This window comes from Candoia aspera, chromosome 6 (genome assembly GCF_035149785.1).
Source record: "Candoia aspera isolate rCanAsp1 chromosome 6, rCanAsp1.hap2, whole genome shotgun sequence".
NCBI lineage: Eukaryota > Metazoa > Chordata > Lepidosauria > Squamata > Boidae > Candoia > Candoia aspera.
Window position 1 is genome coordinate 47,170,134 of NC_086158.1, and position 18,485 is coordinate 47,188,618.

At 38.1% G+C, this 18,485-nt stretch overlaps 1 protein-coding gene across 5 annotated transcripts in view; it reads left to right on the top strand.

The window, feature by feature from the left end:
• LDB1 (LIM domain binding 1) overlaps positions 1-18,485 on the top strand; it is a 72,239-nt gene that overhangs the window by 28,140 nt on the left and 25,614 nt on the right. For all 5 annotated transcript variants that reach the window (XR_010068197.1, XM_063307033.1, XM_063307034.1 and 2 more), the window contains exon 2: positions 16,490-16,592. Coding sequence is in view for 4 of the 5 variants with exons in the window: in XM_063307033.1 (XP_063163103.1) it covers positions 16,490-16,592 (103 nt within the window). In the remaining variant the exon portion in view is untranslated. The remainder of the gene's footprint in view (positions 1-16,489; positions 16,593-18,485) is intronic.

The window sequence follows — 18,485 nt, forward strand, 5'->3', positions numbered from 1 at the left end:
CGGGGTGCTCGGAATGATCGGTGGTGGTGGAGGCGGCAGCACTTTCCAATGGCTTCTCCCCAGCAATGGATCTCTTGCTGCTGTAGCAGTACGTCCCGGATCCAGGTGAGGATTAAGTAGCTATGCAAGATAGAAAGGCAACAGGGGCTCCAGCGAAATGCGGGAAGATTTCGGATTAATGGCTTGGATTGGATAGAGATATATGTGTGCTCTGTGTCTATATGTGTGTGTGTGTGAGAGAGGGAGAGAGAGGGAGAGAGAGAGAGAGAGCACGCAATCCTTTGGTAAAGAATTTGCTATTTCCCTTATGCATTTTAGATTTTTCTCATCCTCTTGAATTGGTGGGTAGGGATGCAAGTTCTGCTCTCAGAAGATAGTGGCAAGTTGGATTGTGGAGGGGGAGATGAAAGAAATAGAGGAACTGCAGAGAATATAACTTCATATTGGGAGGCTTTTGGGGTGTGTGGACTCTGCTTTGAAGGAATGGGAGGGGAAAACCAGGAACAGATTTTAAAAGTTCCCATTGAGGTGTGCATTTCATCAATGGGCTGAATGAGATGGCTAGCCAACAGGCAACAAGGTGGGGCCTGAGCCCGCAACTTCCAGAAATCTTGCCGACTTCTGAACAGGAAAGGCAGGTTCCTGGCATCTTGAAAAGAAATCCACCCTAAAGGTGTGCAGCATTAGAAGTCACAAAGTGTAGTAAGGTGGCCCTGTTTATCTGGAGAGAGCTCCATTTCATACTGTCAGTCCCTTCTTGTTCTTGCAAACATTTCTACAAGTCTCAGACCCTTTCCCCTCCTTTCCCTCAGTTTTTTTCCCTTGTAAATAAGAGTAACATCCCTGTGCTTGGCTGAGGTTGCAAGTTTTTCCAGTTCCCAGGTTGTTTCACTCAGGTTGAAGAACAGGACTGGTTGGTGATAAAATGGAGTTTGTACCTTTAATTAATTGCATGTTGGCATTGCTGCCAGATTATACAGAGGGGCCTTCTTAACCAAGCCTCATGCTTTCCTGAACTTGTTTCACCATTTCTAGATTTGAAACAAATGACCCCACATTTTTGTGCTTATAATAGATGCAGCTCTTGGGAAAAATCATGAGGAGCATTGTCAGCAATTCTGCTGTTTAATATCCTTGAATCTGAACGTACTTTTTTAACACTGAAGAAATTACTTAATGGGTTGAAATGTGCATTGAGTATGATTGGAAGTATTTTCTTCCTGTATTTATTTACAGAAACTTTATGATATTAGAAACATACTTGCTTGGAGATTATTTTATATTAACTAATTTTGAACACTACGGGCTGCTGGTTAGTCAGGCCATGATATTGAGTATTGATTTAATATTAGAATGAGATTACAATGATAATTTGTACCTAGGCTTAAATAAAAGTTATGTTAGCTGCATATTGAATTGGTAGTAGTACTGACCTAGATGGTCTTGGGGCTGACACATTATTGCTAACCCTTATTGTAGTGTGTATGGTGCTGGGGCTACGCTTTGAAATAATATAAAACCTGCACATATGCACATCTTGCCTGAAAGAAGCCCAGATGCCAAACACCAATAATCTATTTGGTGTGCATAGGCAAAATTGCAGAACTCAGTTTCCAGTCTAGCACTATCATATGTTACTTGCAAATCCTCAGGCAGGTAGGGGAGAAGATAATTTAAACAAACAAGGTTTAAGGCATGGCAGAGTGGAATGAGATCTCTGCATGCCTTTAAACATGATGTTAAGGAAACAGCAAGAAGGCTGGTAGAGGAATTTGCAAAATCCTTAAACCATTTGTACTTAAAGTACGTACCCATTATGAAAAATTGAGGAATACATGTTTTCTAGATTTGGTGACTTGTTGCAGTTGGGAGCTTCCTAAGAAGTCCTTTTCTCATATGGGTTGTTAGACTGACTATAGGATGACAGATGCAGTGTTGGAAAACAATAATATCTCAGGCAGGCTGTCAGTATTCATTCTAATACAGAGTCAACATCGGGCCCAACAGCGTGTTCTAGCAGGTCAATAAAAGTCCATTTGGATTTTTGCAAAGCAGGGAGTTCACTACTTCACAATGCTAGAACTTTGGGATCATCCAGTGAAACTGAATGTGAGAAATTCTGGTCAGATGAAGGAACTGCTGCTTCAAACAGCACATGATTGAACTGGAATTTGTTATTACAAGATGTAAGATATAGCTCCTCTTGGACAGTTTGAAAAAGTGATTAGCCCACTCCATGGAGGGTAAGCTACCTATCCTAGTATGATGAATACAAGATTTTATCTCCAGTACTAGTGGCAGAAATGGGAAAATGCTGTTGGGGTCATGTTCTGCTTGTTGGCTCTCCAGAGCATTTTGTAGACCTCTGTGAAGATAGAATGCTGTGCTAGATAAGCCTGATCCAGTGTGACTTTTCCTTGTTTTTAGGCAATATGTTAATCTGTTTAGCTCCTTGATAAGGAGAAGTAATTTCTAGTTGTTCTACTTACTGCTGGTTAATTGTTTCATCTTATTAGGGAAGTATATTTAGGAAAACCAAAAGAGGGACATGTATTGTTGTGTGTCATTTTTTTCTTGGAAGCAGCAGTGGAGGAGCTGACAAAGTCTGACTGATAAATCTAGCCCTGTGGGTGGTTATGATGTTAAAGAGTCAGAATTGTAAAGAGAGAAGGGAGGGAGGAGGAAGAAGAGTAACATGTTTCAAGATTGGGTATATTTTTCATTTTTTGAAGGTAAGCATTACAAGTTAGGCTTATAATTTCTATGCTGTATTGCAGATGATAGTTACAACTTGCTTCAAGATCTCCCTATAATGGAAACATATCCTTTATTTGACTGTTGGTTATGTAGTGGAGAGTACTTTAATTTCTCAACATTATTACAGTGGTCTTGTGCATGCTTACTAGAAGTAAATCTTGTGGTATTCAGTCTGATGTAGGCTGAAACTTTAAGCTTAGTTATAAGGGCTTACATTTTTGAAGAGAAACTTAAGATGAAAGCTTTTTGACGCTGCAGCAGGTGGTAGGAATATTTAAAATTGGACATATTATTTAGAGGAAGGTTAGATTGTAGCTTGATTGGATCTTGATTCAGATGTGGTCTCTGTATGCCAGTATCTGTCTGAACAGAGCTTAGTGAAAAGGAGGCAAAAACAAAAAACAAAACAATTTGTGATTAGGATTGAGGCAGTAAGTTTTCAGGAGAAGTGTATCTTTTGCAAATGCTTAATACAGATTCAGATTTGTTTGGTAGCTTTTGGAAATCGTTCTAATGGATATGTGGTTTTTCATTGTGTTTCTTTATTTAGATTTAGAGTTCCACAGTAGAGAGTCTTACCCCAGACTCTTCAGGCCCTTGGCATTAAATTTAAAATCCACCACCTTCTATTTAAAACACAGCATTAGTACCAACCTGTGGGGCTGGTGGTTACACAACAGTCTGCTGATAAAACTGACAAAATACCATTCAAAGAGCATACAATTATACAATCTGAAGAGTTTCCAGCTATACAGAAGAAAATGCTCCATTAATTAACTCTTCTGTTTCCTTTCCTTCAGTGATACAGCCAGATTACATAAGGGTTAATTCATTTGGAACATTGGATACTTTTGGAAAGAATAGAGAAATGGTGATGGCAGGTAAATAACTGAACTGAATTTGGATGGCAGATAGGAGCTGTGCAGTGTCTAAATGGAACTGTTCCACTATTCTGTGTCTAAATATGTAACCTTGTGGATTTCACCATGCTGGCAGGAGAGGTTTTACACCAGAAGGTTTTACACCAGAAGGATAAAAACCACCAGCATCTTTGCTTTGCTGTTATTATCCAGACTTTTTCCAATTATGTCTAATTTTAAAATGATGAAAAAAGACATACAGAATCAGAACTTAGAGAGTACAGCACATTGGGTTTCTCATCATCTTAACTCCTGGTTTAGTAGAAATTTACAGGCTTAGACTATAATCCTGTGAGTCTTTAGATGGGTGATAGCTCAACTGAACTTAATGGCTTTACTGTGGTGGGATACATAACCCCGCAGAAAACTCCCCCATCACAATCTTGCCTTGTTGTACGATACAGTATTGTAAGTTTGGATATAGCACCAAATCTAAAATAATACGAATTTTTTTATGGATTGTAACATAGCAGCTTTGGGGGGATTTTTAAAAAAATATACTTCCAGTGGTTCTTAAGTTTTGTAGAACTCACAGTTCAGGATATGATCTTCAGATATATACTGATTATTATTTGAAGTCCTAGACTCCATTTACAGGTAGTAGGAGCTATAAATGTCCTAATACTAGATACAAGATTGGGATTCCAAAACTTAGTCAAACACATGGCAAGACAAGCCTGTACCAGTTAATTTCTGCAAATGGAGAATGCTGAAAGATCTCTATGGCTGTTTAGTGATCACGGAAATGTTGATTTGGAACCTTTTGCATCTGAAATTACATTCTGGTTTCCATTTGTTTCTTTTTAAATTGTTAAAAATAAATATTACTGTACTCTAGAATCCTGAATTCAGAACTGTTACTTCATTAAATAAAAAAGGGTTTTTGTTAAGAAATAAATAGAAAAAATAATAGAATATAGGAATTTTCATTCCTTTATTACTCAAGGATTTATTTACTCTAAGGACTGGATCGCTGAAACTTTACAATTTTCTACTTTTAGGTGCTTCTTGCTCAATTCTGGTTCTAGCTACTTTGCTAGAATAGCTGTTCCTCTACGTTTGTAGTTAATGCCTTGATAGTAAGAAGGTGGCTTTTTTTTTTTTTTTGAGACAGTGACTTTGTAATATGCAGTCTAAATAAGCTCCACGCATTCACAAATAGTTGTTTGCCATGCTCAACTGTCCTCTAGGGGGTTGCTACTTTTTATGAGACAAATATTTGAATTATCTCAGTAACCTGTAACAAAACAAAAACAGTAACACCATGTTTTTGTGATTCTGTCCACTTCTGTTCTAAAAGCATGGGAAGGCAGTGGTTGTAAATAGGAAAATCAGAGGGAAATAAAATGGATTAAGGGACTTTGGTACTCAGCGATACACATTTAAAAAATTAATAAACTGAACAGGTATAATATTAAGTCATTTGAGATTGTGCTCTCCTAAGCATTTGTTTCTCACAAAATACAATTAAAAGTAATTGCCAAAGTAAGTACCTTGTATTGTATTGTATTTATTATTGCAGTTGTTTACTGTTAATGAAAACATACCTACATGCTATACATCGGTGCTAAAGCCTCATTGTAATAAATATTAGTCTTATTACAATATCCTTTAAAAACCTACACTAGATGTTAACTAGTGCTAACTTTTATCTTTTCAGGCATCTTTCATTATGTGGAATATCACTGATTTAAACTTGGTAATTTTTTCTTTCAGTACCTCCATAAACTCTCTGGACCTTACTAGGTGCTCCAAGCCTTGTACCTCTGAATATGAAATGCCTGCCAGGATCTAAAAGGCACTGGTTCAGATTAGCGGCCTGCAAATATCTAGAAGCACCTACTGCGGACATTTCTTCATATGCTCATTATGTTCAAAGTTACGAATAAAGTAATAGCGGTAGAATCCTATTGCTTTGATCTTGGAACAGAATAGAATAGGCAGCTTCCATGATACTTTGGCCATAAGTCATTTAAGATTTTGGAAGTTATGACCAACCTTTTCTCTTTCTTCAGGGAACTACAGGTAGTCTTCACTTAACGACCACAATTGAGCCCAGATTTTTGGTTGTAAGTCATAATGGTTGTTAAGTGAGTCTAGACTAATTTTTACGACCCTTTTTACCGTGGTTGTTAAGTGAGTCGCAGCAGTCATTAAGTTATTCAAGATCAGGGCTTGTGGTTTCCTTCTCTTGTTAAGTGAACGGTGCAGTTGTTAAGCAAGCCAGGAGTTACTTTGCAGTACTGTGGGGGGTGGAGTGTGATAGTCATACGTTTTCCACCAAAACATGACTATGGAAATGCTTCCGTGGCTACAGTAGTATATTTTCCGTTAACATTACTGTTATTTTCAACTAATATTACTGGTTGATTATGAAAAACTTTTACTGTAAGGTCTTCATTGGAATCTTTGTTCTACAGTACAGTACTAAACAGGTTTAAAGGTACTGTACAGCACTAACTTTTTTTCCTGCTGTAGTAAACTCTGCAGCTTTTGTTACTGTGCAGTACTGTATATAAGTCTGATTTTTATAAAACAACTGTTTTAAAAACAGTAAACCAGCATTCAGTATTCTTAAATATAATTAAAAATTAGACAGGCAGAGAATGGAACATGCATGCCACCATACAAATCTCTACTTAAGTTACACAAAAACTGGGAAAAAATTAAAGGCAAGCATAAGTACAGTACTGTATGGAAAAAGTACTTACCTTTCCTTTACAGTAAGGCACAAGCAAGGCTCCCTCTGCCAGCTGCTAAATCACAGGAATTAGTGCAACCACGTGACCGGGCATGCTGCCCCAGAAATCCAGCATTGTAAGCCTGGAGGACTTCCTGGCACCAAAGGGTGGTCATGTGACCCAAAATGGCTGCCACTTCCAGGATGGCTGAATCTGGGTCATGTGATCTCAGGCCTTGTGAGGGTTGTAATTTTGGGCCCCAGTTGGAAATCTACTTTTGGGGTACCATCGTAATTTCGAACAGCCTTTTAGCAGCCGGTCGGTAAGTGAAGACTACCTGTATACAGAACTAATGCCAATTCCAGAGCTATTTGTAATCACCATCACTGTTCTTCCTATGTTATAGGAACCCAACCAAAACAGTGCTCTGCCTGGTGTATTTGCTTATTTTACTTAAACTACTTTGCTTATAATTCTTATTCTTAAATTGACTTTTCCTAAAATGCCACAAATTAGATTTAACCCATATGACCTTATATTCTGCCTCTGAACAAGGGCAGGTCTGAATGCTAAGCAAAGAGCTGCAAAGTGAACAGGTGAATAATTATAGTTCTGTTGATTATTTCCAACATATGGTTCAGTCTCAACATAGAGTTCAGATTGTATATAAGTTTTTAACCTGAATGTTTTAACTCAGGACAACAATTTCCCCTTTTCTGTTTTTTTGGACATTGCAAAGATTTAGCTGGCTTCTTTGTGTACCACTTTAATAGCAGTTTTTTTTTTATTACTTGCAGCAGTATCTGCTGAGTGACAATAGTTCTGTTTGTCCTGCGGCTGTGCTACTCCAGGAAGGCCTTCAGGGTCTAATATCAAGTTTCCAGTTGCTAAGCCTTTAACAATTCTTCTTTAATCTTCTGATCATTGTAGACACTGTCCCATCTTTCTGCCTTTCCCTAGTGAATCACATCCAGTATCACAACTCACTTCTCTCTAGCTAAACTGTTGTTTCACATTAACAGCTGATACCATCTGGTCACATAACTGACAATTGATAACATAAGTTTGTTCTATACTATGTGTCTTTCTAGACTATCTGGCTAGGGTCCATTCTAGACTACCTTTTGAGAGGATCTCCATATATTCTGATCTTATGGGCACTGCCATGTCATGCTGTTACCAGGGGAGATATATCTGCCTCATTATAATTGTTGCAAATTACTGACAATCACAGGATATTATTGATTAACTGCTATGCAGACCCAAGTTCATTCTTTGACCATAACTAATTGAATAAATTTGTAGTGGCTGGGGTATTGAATTTGATTAGTGAAGAATGTGGGATTGAATTGCAGTTAAAATCCATTTAGCAATTCAGAAAAGGTAGATAACACGCAGTGGACTCTGTATTGTACTATTTCAGAATACCTCTCCATGTAAAAAATGAGGCAGACTTCCTTCTTGCTGTTATAGCTTTCCATATGAATGGAATTTTAAGTGGGAAGCATTCAGACTTGGAATCACCATAAGATAGTCTAATATATATAGTCCTGGGGCAGTTGCTCCTTTGTGACTTTTTTCTGAATTTTTTTTCTATTGAAAGGTCTCTTTCAACCTACACATTTGTATCTGATCCGCTAATATTGAGATATTGGAGTTGAGGGTATTGCTTAATAAGCTGGATCTGTTCATATGTAATTCACCTCATTAAATGTCTAATGGAGAGGGTTTTTTTCTAACAGTTTCAGCATCACCTGAAGGAGTAGTTTGGAGACAGTTGTGTGACAGTGTATATACTCAGATCATAGAAATCTATTACCAAAACCTCTCTTCTATGTATTTGCTGTGAAACGGGAGTTTAGTGTGCTTTTTCTGGTTTTGTGTGTTAGCGGTACTATTCTGTTGGTTTCAGTAGTATGTGGAGTCACGTTTTCTGCATATCAAAGTCGTTTCTGGGTATCAAGGCAGTTACCCTGAACTGTGATTCTAGCTCTATTCCTGCAGTTCTTAACAAGGCATTTTCCTCCATGGTTTGTTGCCCTAGGTGCTTGCTTTTAGATAAAAGGTATGTAGGGGGAGAACCTCACATGGCCCGGTGGTGAGGTAGTTTGAATATATTTGCCAGCTGCTACCCACCCAATACTTGCATAACAAAAGATTTCAAGTTGCAAATTGCATGTCATCCACATGGTTAAAAATGTTTTTAGTACCCCCGAGAAACCATGTTTTCATAGATGTTTTTTGTGCATCTTCAAATCCAGTCTCAGTTAAAAAGAAAAGAAAATTTTTTTAAATCAGTATGCAGCAGAGTAAAAAGTTGAATAGGTCAATACTATCCAGGTTTTATGATAAAGGATGCTTAAAAGTGTTACCACATGTTAATATAACTTTCACACATTATTTGTAGAGAGAAAAGAAAAGATAACAATATTCTCTTCCTGCTGTGCTACTTTTCTACTTAAAGGGAGTGTTTTCTACAAAAGGAAACATTACCTGATTTGATCTTCTGTTTGTAGTTCTGAAACAGTATCATCTATTTCACCACATCATTTTCCTTTTGGTCTGTTCCATGTGTAGTGAAGGCTGAAGTACAAATATGGGTAATGTAAGAGGAACTGGCAGCCCCTTTTTAAACACTGCTGGAAAAAAAAAACAAAAGGAATGAAGATGCTGGGTGGTACTTTGGCGATGAATGAAGGAGTACACTTTGAATTCTCTGATTCAGCAGCCAGATTTTTGTCCAGCAAACCAACATTTTGTACCTGTAATGAAATTAAGCAACCTAAGATAACCAGGCAAGTGTTTTACTTCGCACAATTTAGGTGGTGGTGAAGCAAAGAGAGTCTCATACAGCCTTTCCCAACCTGCTACCTCCCAATGTGCAGATTTTCAGAATGTTCAGTAATGGCCAGGCAGACTGAGAGATTTTTGGAGCTCAAGTTCCCATATCTGTAATGTACCACCAGGTTATAGTACTTAAAGGATTTGGCAAGCAGGAGGCCAAATGGGGAGGGGGACACTTCAACTCACATAAACAATGCTTGAGAGAAAAAGGATGGGAAGCAAGTTCATTATGTTCCCATTTTGGTATGAGCTGATATACTTCACACTTTCCAAACTGGTATGCAAACAAGAATGTAATTATTCTATGGGGTGCTCAAATAATAACAGTGAATAATAACAGTGAACATAGCGTATGGAAAGGTACACCGTATATTATGAGAAATACTCATTTCACATGCCAGTAAGGTAATGCTCAAGATCCTGCAAGGTAGACTTCAGCAATTCATGGAGCGAGAATTGCCAGATGTACAAGCTGGGTTTAGAAAAGGCAGAGGAACTAGGGACCAAATTGCCAATATCTGCTGGATAATGGAAAAAGCCAGGGAGTTTCAGAAAAACATCTATTTCTGTTTTATTGACTATTCTAAAGCCTTTGACTCTGTGGACCATAACAAATTGTGGTAAGTTCTTAGTGGTATGGGGATACCAAGTCATCTTGTATGCCTCCTGAAGAATCTGTATAACGACCAAGTAGCAACAGTAAGAACAGACCACGGAACAACGGACTGGTTTAAGATTGGGAAAGGAGTACGGCAGGGCTGTATCCTCTCACCCTACCTATTCAACTTGTACGCAGAACACATCATGCGACATGCTGGGCTTGAGGAATCCAAGGCTGGAGTTAAAATCGCTGGAAGAAACATTAACAATCTCAGATATGCAGATGATACCACTTTGATGGCTGAAAGCGAAGAGGAACTGAGGAGCCTTATGATGAAGGTGAAAGAAGAAAGTGCAAAAGCTGGCTTGCAGCTAAACCTCAAAAAAACCAAGATTATGGCAACCAGCTTGATTGATAACTGGCAAATAGAGGGAGAAAATGTAGAAGCAGTGAAAGACTTTGTATTTCTAGGTGCGAAGATTACTGCAGATGCTGACTGCAGTCAGGAAATCAGAAGACGCTTAATCCTTGGGAGAAGAGCAATGACAAATCTCGATAAAATAGTTAAGAGCAGAGACATCACACTGACAACAAAGGTCCGCATAGTTAAAGCAATGGTGTTCCCTGTAGTAACATATGGCTGCGAGAGCTGGACCATAAGGAAGGCTGAGAGAAGGAAGATCGATGCTTTTGAACTGTGGTGTTGGAGGAAAATTCTGAGAGTGCCTTGGACTGCAAGAAGATCAAACCAGTCCATACGCCAGGAAATAAAGCCAGACTGCTCACTTGAGGAAACGATATTAAAGGCAAAACTGAAATACTTTGGCCACATAATGAGAAGACAGGACACCCTGGAGAAGATGCTGATGCTAGGGAGAGTGGAAGGCAAAAGGAAGAGGGGCCGACCAAGGGCAAGATGGATGGATGATATTCTAGGGATGACGGAGTCGTCCCTGGGGGAGCTGGGGGTGTTGACCACCAACAGGAAGCTCTGGCGTGGGCTGGTCCATGAAGTCATGAAGAGTCGGAAGTGACTAAACGAATAAACAGCAACACCACCTGCAAAATATTTGACTTCAGAAACTAGATGGGATGGACTTTTGGTAGATAAAATATAAATGCTACATGAAGCAGCACTATTGCCTGAGATCATAGTTGAGATAGTAGAATTTTCAGTCTCTGCCTTTTAGAGACCCCATAGATATGTGGTCAGAGATCTTCTCATGCGGAAGTAGACTTATTCTAGTGTAAGAATTAATAATTTTTTTTATTCCAAGTAAGTACTAAAGGATGGTGAATATACCCAGCTTTCTATTCTCTGAAAAAAAAAGTGAAGTATTGCAGAACATAACAAGAGGCAGACTCCTTCCATGACAAAGATGGATTTTTTTTTTAACTAGAATCCCAGAACATACTGAATAGGTATCCTGGTTTAGAAGGTAGGCATTTAAAATTAAAGCATTCTGAACTCATGAATTAGTTTTGAGTGTCAAACAGCAGAATATACAATCCTTTCATATATAAATTCACTTTTGGAAACTCCATTTTTGTTCTTTTTTTCATTTCAGCAGCAGAAGTTTGGATAGGAGAAATGAAAATGTTTTTATCATTAAACAATTGAGAATCATAAATATTTGTCAGTTTACTGCATAACAGCTAGAAATCTACCACTAGATCCAGTTATATTTTTTAAAAGTTTATACACATGTACACACAAAATATACATATATACTGCCCAATCCTGCATGTTCAGTCTAAATATTGAGCACAGGCTTTGTCTTGGAGTAAAAGCAAACAAGACAGTGGATTTCCAGAGGAAAGTATTATGAATGTTTTATTGCAGTTTGTTGTTTTGTTATTAAGCTGTGCTAATGTAAAGGGTTTTAGCTAGTCCTCTGGTCCTTTGATCCCTGGATTTTTCACAGCTGCAAAGAGATGCTGCCCCACTGGCTGGCTCTATCAAGTATTAGTATTATGAGGGTAAATGTTCTCCAAGAATGGACACAAGGAATTTGGAGGCTTTTGTTTCCATGTTAGATTATTTCATCTATTTATTTGGTTTTTTGCCTGCTTCATTCAAAGGTGGGTTACAGTCTCAATACTAACATGTACAAGTAAAATTACATAAAATAAACAATAAGCAGTCCCCCCAAATTAAACCACAGATGAAATCATAGAACAAGCAGTCCAAAACCAATAAAATAGACAGTAACAACATAAATCAAAGGACCTCTTAAAAGTCTTTTTAATAATTTCCTGAAGTCTAATAAGGTAGAAGCTAACAAACTAGTTTTCTAAAATAAGTCCACTTCAAGCCATCATTAATGGAATTAGCTTAATCCAACCAGTTTAAGTTTCATATATCTTTTAGATGCAGCTCATCTAAAAGAAGCAGAAGTTTCAGATAGTCGTCTTATGGTTGATCAGATGTAGTGGGAAATTGCATGAGTTTATGGCTCATTGTGTTAATCTTCATAAACTAAAACAGTATTAGCTTTATGAGTGAACACAGCTATCTTTCTTCTATCTTGCTGCATATTAAGGAGGAACTCAAATATTTTGGAATGCCAAGTCTAGGTGCTGTGAGTTGTCCAGAATAGTTAGGCTGACTATCCTTTTTGGTCAACCTGGGGTTGCAGCCAGCCTGGCAAGCTCCATTACTCACCCAGCAGCAGATGGTGCCTGTCAAGGGATGCTGGGAGGGGAGGAGCAGGGTGGTTGCCTCGGTGATTTCTCTATCTCCACAGCAACGGAAAGGTCACCCAGAAGGTCCCTCATGCTCTCCCTTTCTGTATGAAGCTCTGAGATCTGTTTAAACATGAGTTAGGGGTATGACTGTAATTAAGGCTCTGCTGAGGTGAGGCAGTGGGGTTTATAGTGTGAGTTTTCAAGCTAAATGGAATTCATTTTGGGGACTCCACCCCAGAAGCTCTGGGCTGCAGCAGGTATCTGTTTTAAATGTTGTAAATTGGAGTCATGCTGCATGCAAGTAAAACGAGACCTGCAATTTAGACTGCTTTATCCTCACACTGAGAATAACCTATCATTATTCATATCTCTTTGTCAAAATATGTGCAAAACAAAAATATATTTCTTAACTTGTCCTGGATTTTATATGTTTCTGAATCTGTGTGGTTTAAAGTTAAAGGTCTATCCTGTACATAGCAGCCTCCAGTTTATCACAAGAACATCCCTATGCATGTTGAATGGATTTGTGTAAAATTGGGTGAATATGAATTAGTTTTGCTCAGTTTTTACAGTCTCAAATTTGTTTCAACCCATAATCCATGTCACTTTATTCTTTAAAAAAATACACAAAATTGTTGAGAGTTTTATGAGAACTCATTAATGTATTATGAGAAGGGTTTATATACCCTTCTCATAATACATTTAGTATACTATACTTATATATGAATTGTGTACAAATGATTTTTCACAAATATGTGTTTGCATTTTTTCTCCAAACACATGCTTTATACATATTTTGTTCTGTCACATAATTTTGAAAAAAAAAATGGATTTTGGCATAAACTGTATATTTGTTTGGATTAATTTGCACTGAAATGCAATCCAAATTTCTTTCCCATCCATAGATATGAGGGAATGGTCAGAATATGGTTTCCAGAGCAACTATCTGCTATAGAGCAACCATATCTTAATAATAAAGAAGTATATATCTCAGGAATGAGCAGTGTGGGCCACTCTTCAGCTGTTTTCTTGAAATTATTTCTGGGAAGGTGACAAAAAACTGTTTGAAATGCCAGGAATATGCAATTATAGCATCATCGCTTGATTGATTATGTGCCATCAAGTCAGTGTCAACTCTTAGCAACTACATGGATTTTCTCATGAAGGTCTGTCTCCAGTCTGCTTCTTCAGGTCTTCCAGTGGGGTATTCATTGCAGCTGCAATTAAGTTCATCCACCTTGCTGTTGGTCATCCTCTTCTTCATTTTCTTTCCACATTTCCCAGCATTATAGACTTAACAAGAGGGCTGGGTGTTCACACAATGTGTCCAGAATACAGTAATTTGAGCCTGTTCATGCATGCCTTGAACAAAAACCCTGGGTTGATTTGTTCAAAGATGCATTTATTTTCTTGACTATCCATGGAATTCTCAGGAGTCTTCTCCAATACCAAAGTTTAAAAGCATCAGTACTTTTTCTATCCTGCTTCTTCAAATCCAACTCTCACTTCCATAGAGAATCACAAAGAAAACCATTGCCTGCATGATTCTGATGTTTTTAGGTATAGACACATCATGGCATCTGCATATCTTTTCTAAGTCCTTCATTGCTACTCTACCAAGTGCTAGTATGTAGTGTTATTTCTTGACTGATGGCCTTTACTGTTGATAGTTGATCCTAAAAGGCAGAAGCTATCCACCATTTTAGTATATTCATTGTCAATTCAAAGGTGATTGCTGTATCTATTGTCATTAGTTTGGTTTTCTTTATATATAATCTAAGCCCCATTTTTCCACTGTGCTCCTTGACTTTCATATAAAGTCATATGGTGTGTAAAATTCCATGACTTGGCCCTGATCTTTGATCTGGTGGTTCTGAGTTGTTTCTTAGGCACTTTTTATTGTGGTGATGTTTCTGCAATTGTCAGCTAAGCATTCCCAACTTTAATTAAATAATCATTACCAACAGTTGTACCTGGATGGAGAAAGTGAGGTGCTGCAACATGTGTGATATAGACATGATGGCACCTGCCATGGATAGAACTGGTCTTTCTTGCTTACCAAGAGCTATTAATGCTTTGGCATGTTGCTTCTTCTAGAGAAACAGAGGCAAGCTCTGGCTTTGTTCTGCTGATTTAAATGAGGAAGAAAAAGGGAGAGAGTGGAAAACCCATAACATCCATAAAAAGTGGAATGGGAAGGAGGGGAGAAAAACTGGGATTGTGTCAGTGGAATGCATTGATTATAGAGGAGATTAATGAGCAGCACTTGGAGCCCTCTAGTGACATTTGTTGGCTGGCTAAGAGAAAATCTCTACAATCACACTGCTGTTTTAAAGACAATTCACAGGTTGAACTTGCTATGTTTAAATGGCATCTACCTCAGTCCCCCTGTGCTTTGTTGAAATTGATATGGTTTGGGAAAAGCAGTATCAGTTTCAACTTTGCTTATTGAAGTATGGACTAAAAAAAACAAACCAAAATATCTCTTCCTTGGAACACAGTGGCTGTAGGTAATAGGGATGAATGAGTGAGTCTTAGTGAAAGAATAAAATCTGTGCTATGGGTTACTGTTTCCTACTTTTAGGGAATTTTGTGAACATAAAGTGTTATTCTAAATGTCATCCCCTGAGGTCTGTAATTATAAATTCGATTCTTTCATGCTTATCCAGAGGATAGGATCAATAGCAGCCTTTTTGAACTGAAGCTTTATGTAGCTTGTTCTGTATAAGTTTGCATTGGCAAGAATTCTCAAATCCACGCTAAGCCACCTACAGTACATACTTTCCTTCTCTGCAGTGAAAGAGCATTCAGATAAACAATATTTAGGATTCGTGGAATCACTAAAGGAGAACCAATAGACCATCAATTGTAGTATTAATCTGCCTTTCATTGAGAGAAGAGGCTGTTCTGTAGTGATCTTGAGGCTTATTTCTGTTACCTCTGATACCACAAAATGCTTTGACTGTAGCAAATCATGTACCCACAAACAACTTCAGAAAAAAGGTTAGAATATCAAAATGGACTCTTCACTGTTGATTTTCATCATCATTGTGCTTAAGTTGCAATTGTCAGCAAGCAGAATCACATGTCTTGTAATCTTAGCTGCGCAGAATGAAACACCATCTATAAGCTCAGAACAAGTAGTTAGTTAGTAGTTGGAATGCAGTAATCTTATGTACAAATTGAATTATACATAGTTTTCCAACACTGAGTTCTAAAATCTGCAATTTTTATATTCCACTAAGATCACCAAAAGGATCTAAGCAAGCTTTCTTGTATACGTATCAGTGTGATATCTGAAATACACAAACCTGTAATTCTTAGAGGTTCATTGTCTCAGATGATATGGATTATGCCTTAAATCCTTTTATTTCTAGCTCTTCTGTTTATTATTTTGAGGAAACTAATGTCTCTTAATGATCTTCCAGAAGACATTCCTCTGGTAATTGTGGATATAGAAACTCTGTACACCAACATCACATAGAAACTGGTGCATGTTATCCTACATTATGCTGATTGGTTGCTTAGTTTTGTCAGTTGGTCTCATGGCTTTGGAGTTGAAGCCCAACACGTCTGTGATGTATTACTACTTTTGGTTTGTATCTTCTAACAAAAATCAAAATCCTTTATCTACAGTAGGTTGGGCTCAGCAGAAAAAAATAATAGAATGCTGCTTATCAATTGTAGATCTCAGTTAAAATTCCTCCAAGGCTTAGCAAGGTTGTAGAAGACAATACTACCCTTAAATATTAGATTCTTCTCTAATACTGATCCCCTTACACCTAGCAGTTTGAAATCACAGCAGTGGGCTTTCTTAATGAGTTAACCATTTCTATTTGGAACATGAAGAAGACACGAAACAGAGCTGGTGTACTAGCAGGGTGGGTCTTGGAGCATCTGTAGCATCACAGATATTACACAGAAGTTACTTTTTCTGTAGTTACCATCTTTCTAAGTAGCATTCATTAAATCTGTGGCCTTCTTTCTTCCTCCCTCAGGCTGTTCCTCTAAGTCATTCAAGCTGTACTCTCCAAAGGAGCCCCCAAACGGCAACGCCTTCCCCCCGTTTCACCCAGGCACTATGCTGGATCGAGATGTGGGGTAAGTGAAAAGCTCTTTTAATGCAAAGTTGGGATGATCTTGAACAAAACCAACCAAATCTCAAACTTGCTTCCTCTATTCATCTGTAATACATAACCTTTGTAGCCAATGAAGGGTCTATAAATTCCAGGTCAGAAATGATGAAAGAAATGGGTTCTGATGTGACAAAGACAATTCATGGGCTGTATGCCCCTTTTAGCCAACCTGTGTGTGGCCTGCAAACTCTCTGCCCAGCAGACTAGTCACTGTCCATCTAATTAGTGCTGGAAATTGCTGGGAAGCGTTCCAACGTTGATTAGCTTGGAAGTGAGGTAGGCACTGGGGCTACTGAGGTGCGGCAAATAAAATTGTTAAGGATACTGTTTTCTTCCCATATTGAATCAAAGGGCCAAACACAAAATATTTTCCTTCTTTATTCAGACTTAATTGGTATGGATTTTTCAATTTAAAACTGGAGAAACACCTGGAAAAAATTTACTTTAGCCAGGATACAAAGCTAATTTTTTGCAAGAGCCATTCTTGATTGGGAAGAGGATAGGCCAGTGCTATTAATGATGCAGAGACACAGCAGGTAGATATTTCTGACAGTAGCTATTTTGTGCTGATACAAACTTGTGATTATTTATATTCTCCTGGCATGTCAGTGTTCTTCTGCACACAGTTTAAGAATCAGTAGCCTGGAGCAACATGTTCAAGCAGTAGGAAGTTCCAGGTCACTTAAAGTGTGTGACTGTTGGAAAATGAGTTCACTTATTCAATGATCCACTGACCTATAATGATATACTGCTCTTGAATGATGAGGAAGCCTGAAGATAGATAGATATGAGTCTTAAAATAGAGCTAACTTTATTGAAGGAATTTTGAACAGAGATCCATCTCTTCAGTTTTTATAGCAGAATTAACAACCTGGATATGATCTAGGCCATAAGAACTGCCTGTATATACAAAAATAGGAGATCAAAATAGAGCAGCTTCTTGGCAGACAAAAAGTGCTATCAAGCTCCCTGGCAGAACAGGGGGATCTCCATGGAGTAGGAATGGCCAGTTTCATGAAACTTGGATAACCAGTTTCTCCTGGGCAAATCTGCTGGGAAAGGGATGCAGTTCCCCTCTGGTATGATTTCATTACATTCACACCTAATGTTATAAATGAAAATACCTCCTCCCTTCTGAAGAAGTTATCAACTTGTGGTATATTTTTAAACAGAACAGGAACTGTGTGATCTGATTGCTTCCCTTTCTTCACTGATTTTTAGTTTTCTTTTTTCTTTTTAAAAGATGCCTCTAGCTCCTTGTCAAAATACAAACAAAAGCACAAAGAAAGTATTTTCCTCAGACGTTCACTAAAATACAATACTGTTAAATCACTTCAAACATTCTAAGACAAACTTTCTTGAATTATATTTTGACTGTTCATCAGTGACTCTCCATTCGTGTGAACTTTGTTACAAAACTTTTTGTTACGGGTTTTGCCAGTAACAATTAGTCCAGTTGATATCTAATTGCTGGTGTAGCTTAAACAGCCTTCACCCACCTGGGAATTACACAGCCTGATATAGACATGTTAGAGTACAGTGTGAATTATCCACAGCGCTCAATGTGGTATAAATTATGGTGATCATAATAATACCCCAAATAACCTTGAAGTCACTGAGTTTGAGGAATCTACGCTAAGAAATAAAATCTGGAGTGGGAGGTGGACATTGGTAAATCATGTTCTCCTGCCCTTTTCCAAAGTTATTTGTCTGGGTTACCCTCTGCTTTGTAATGAGATGATCTGGTGGGGCTTTGATAATTAAGCTAGAGCTGCTGTTAAGGCCTACCTTGTGGTGGTAAGAGCAGCGAAAAGTCAGTATTGCTTCACTCTTACTGCGTCCGCAGAATGCCGCCCGG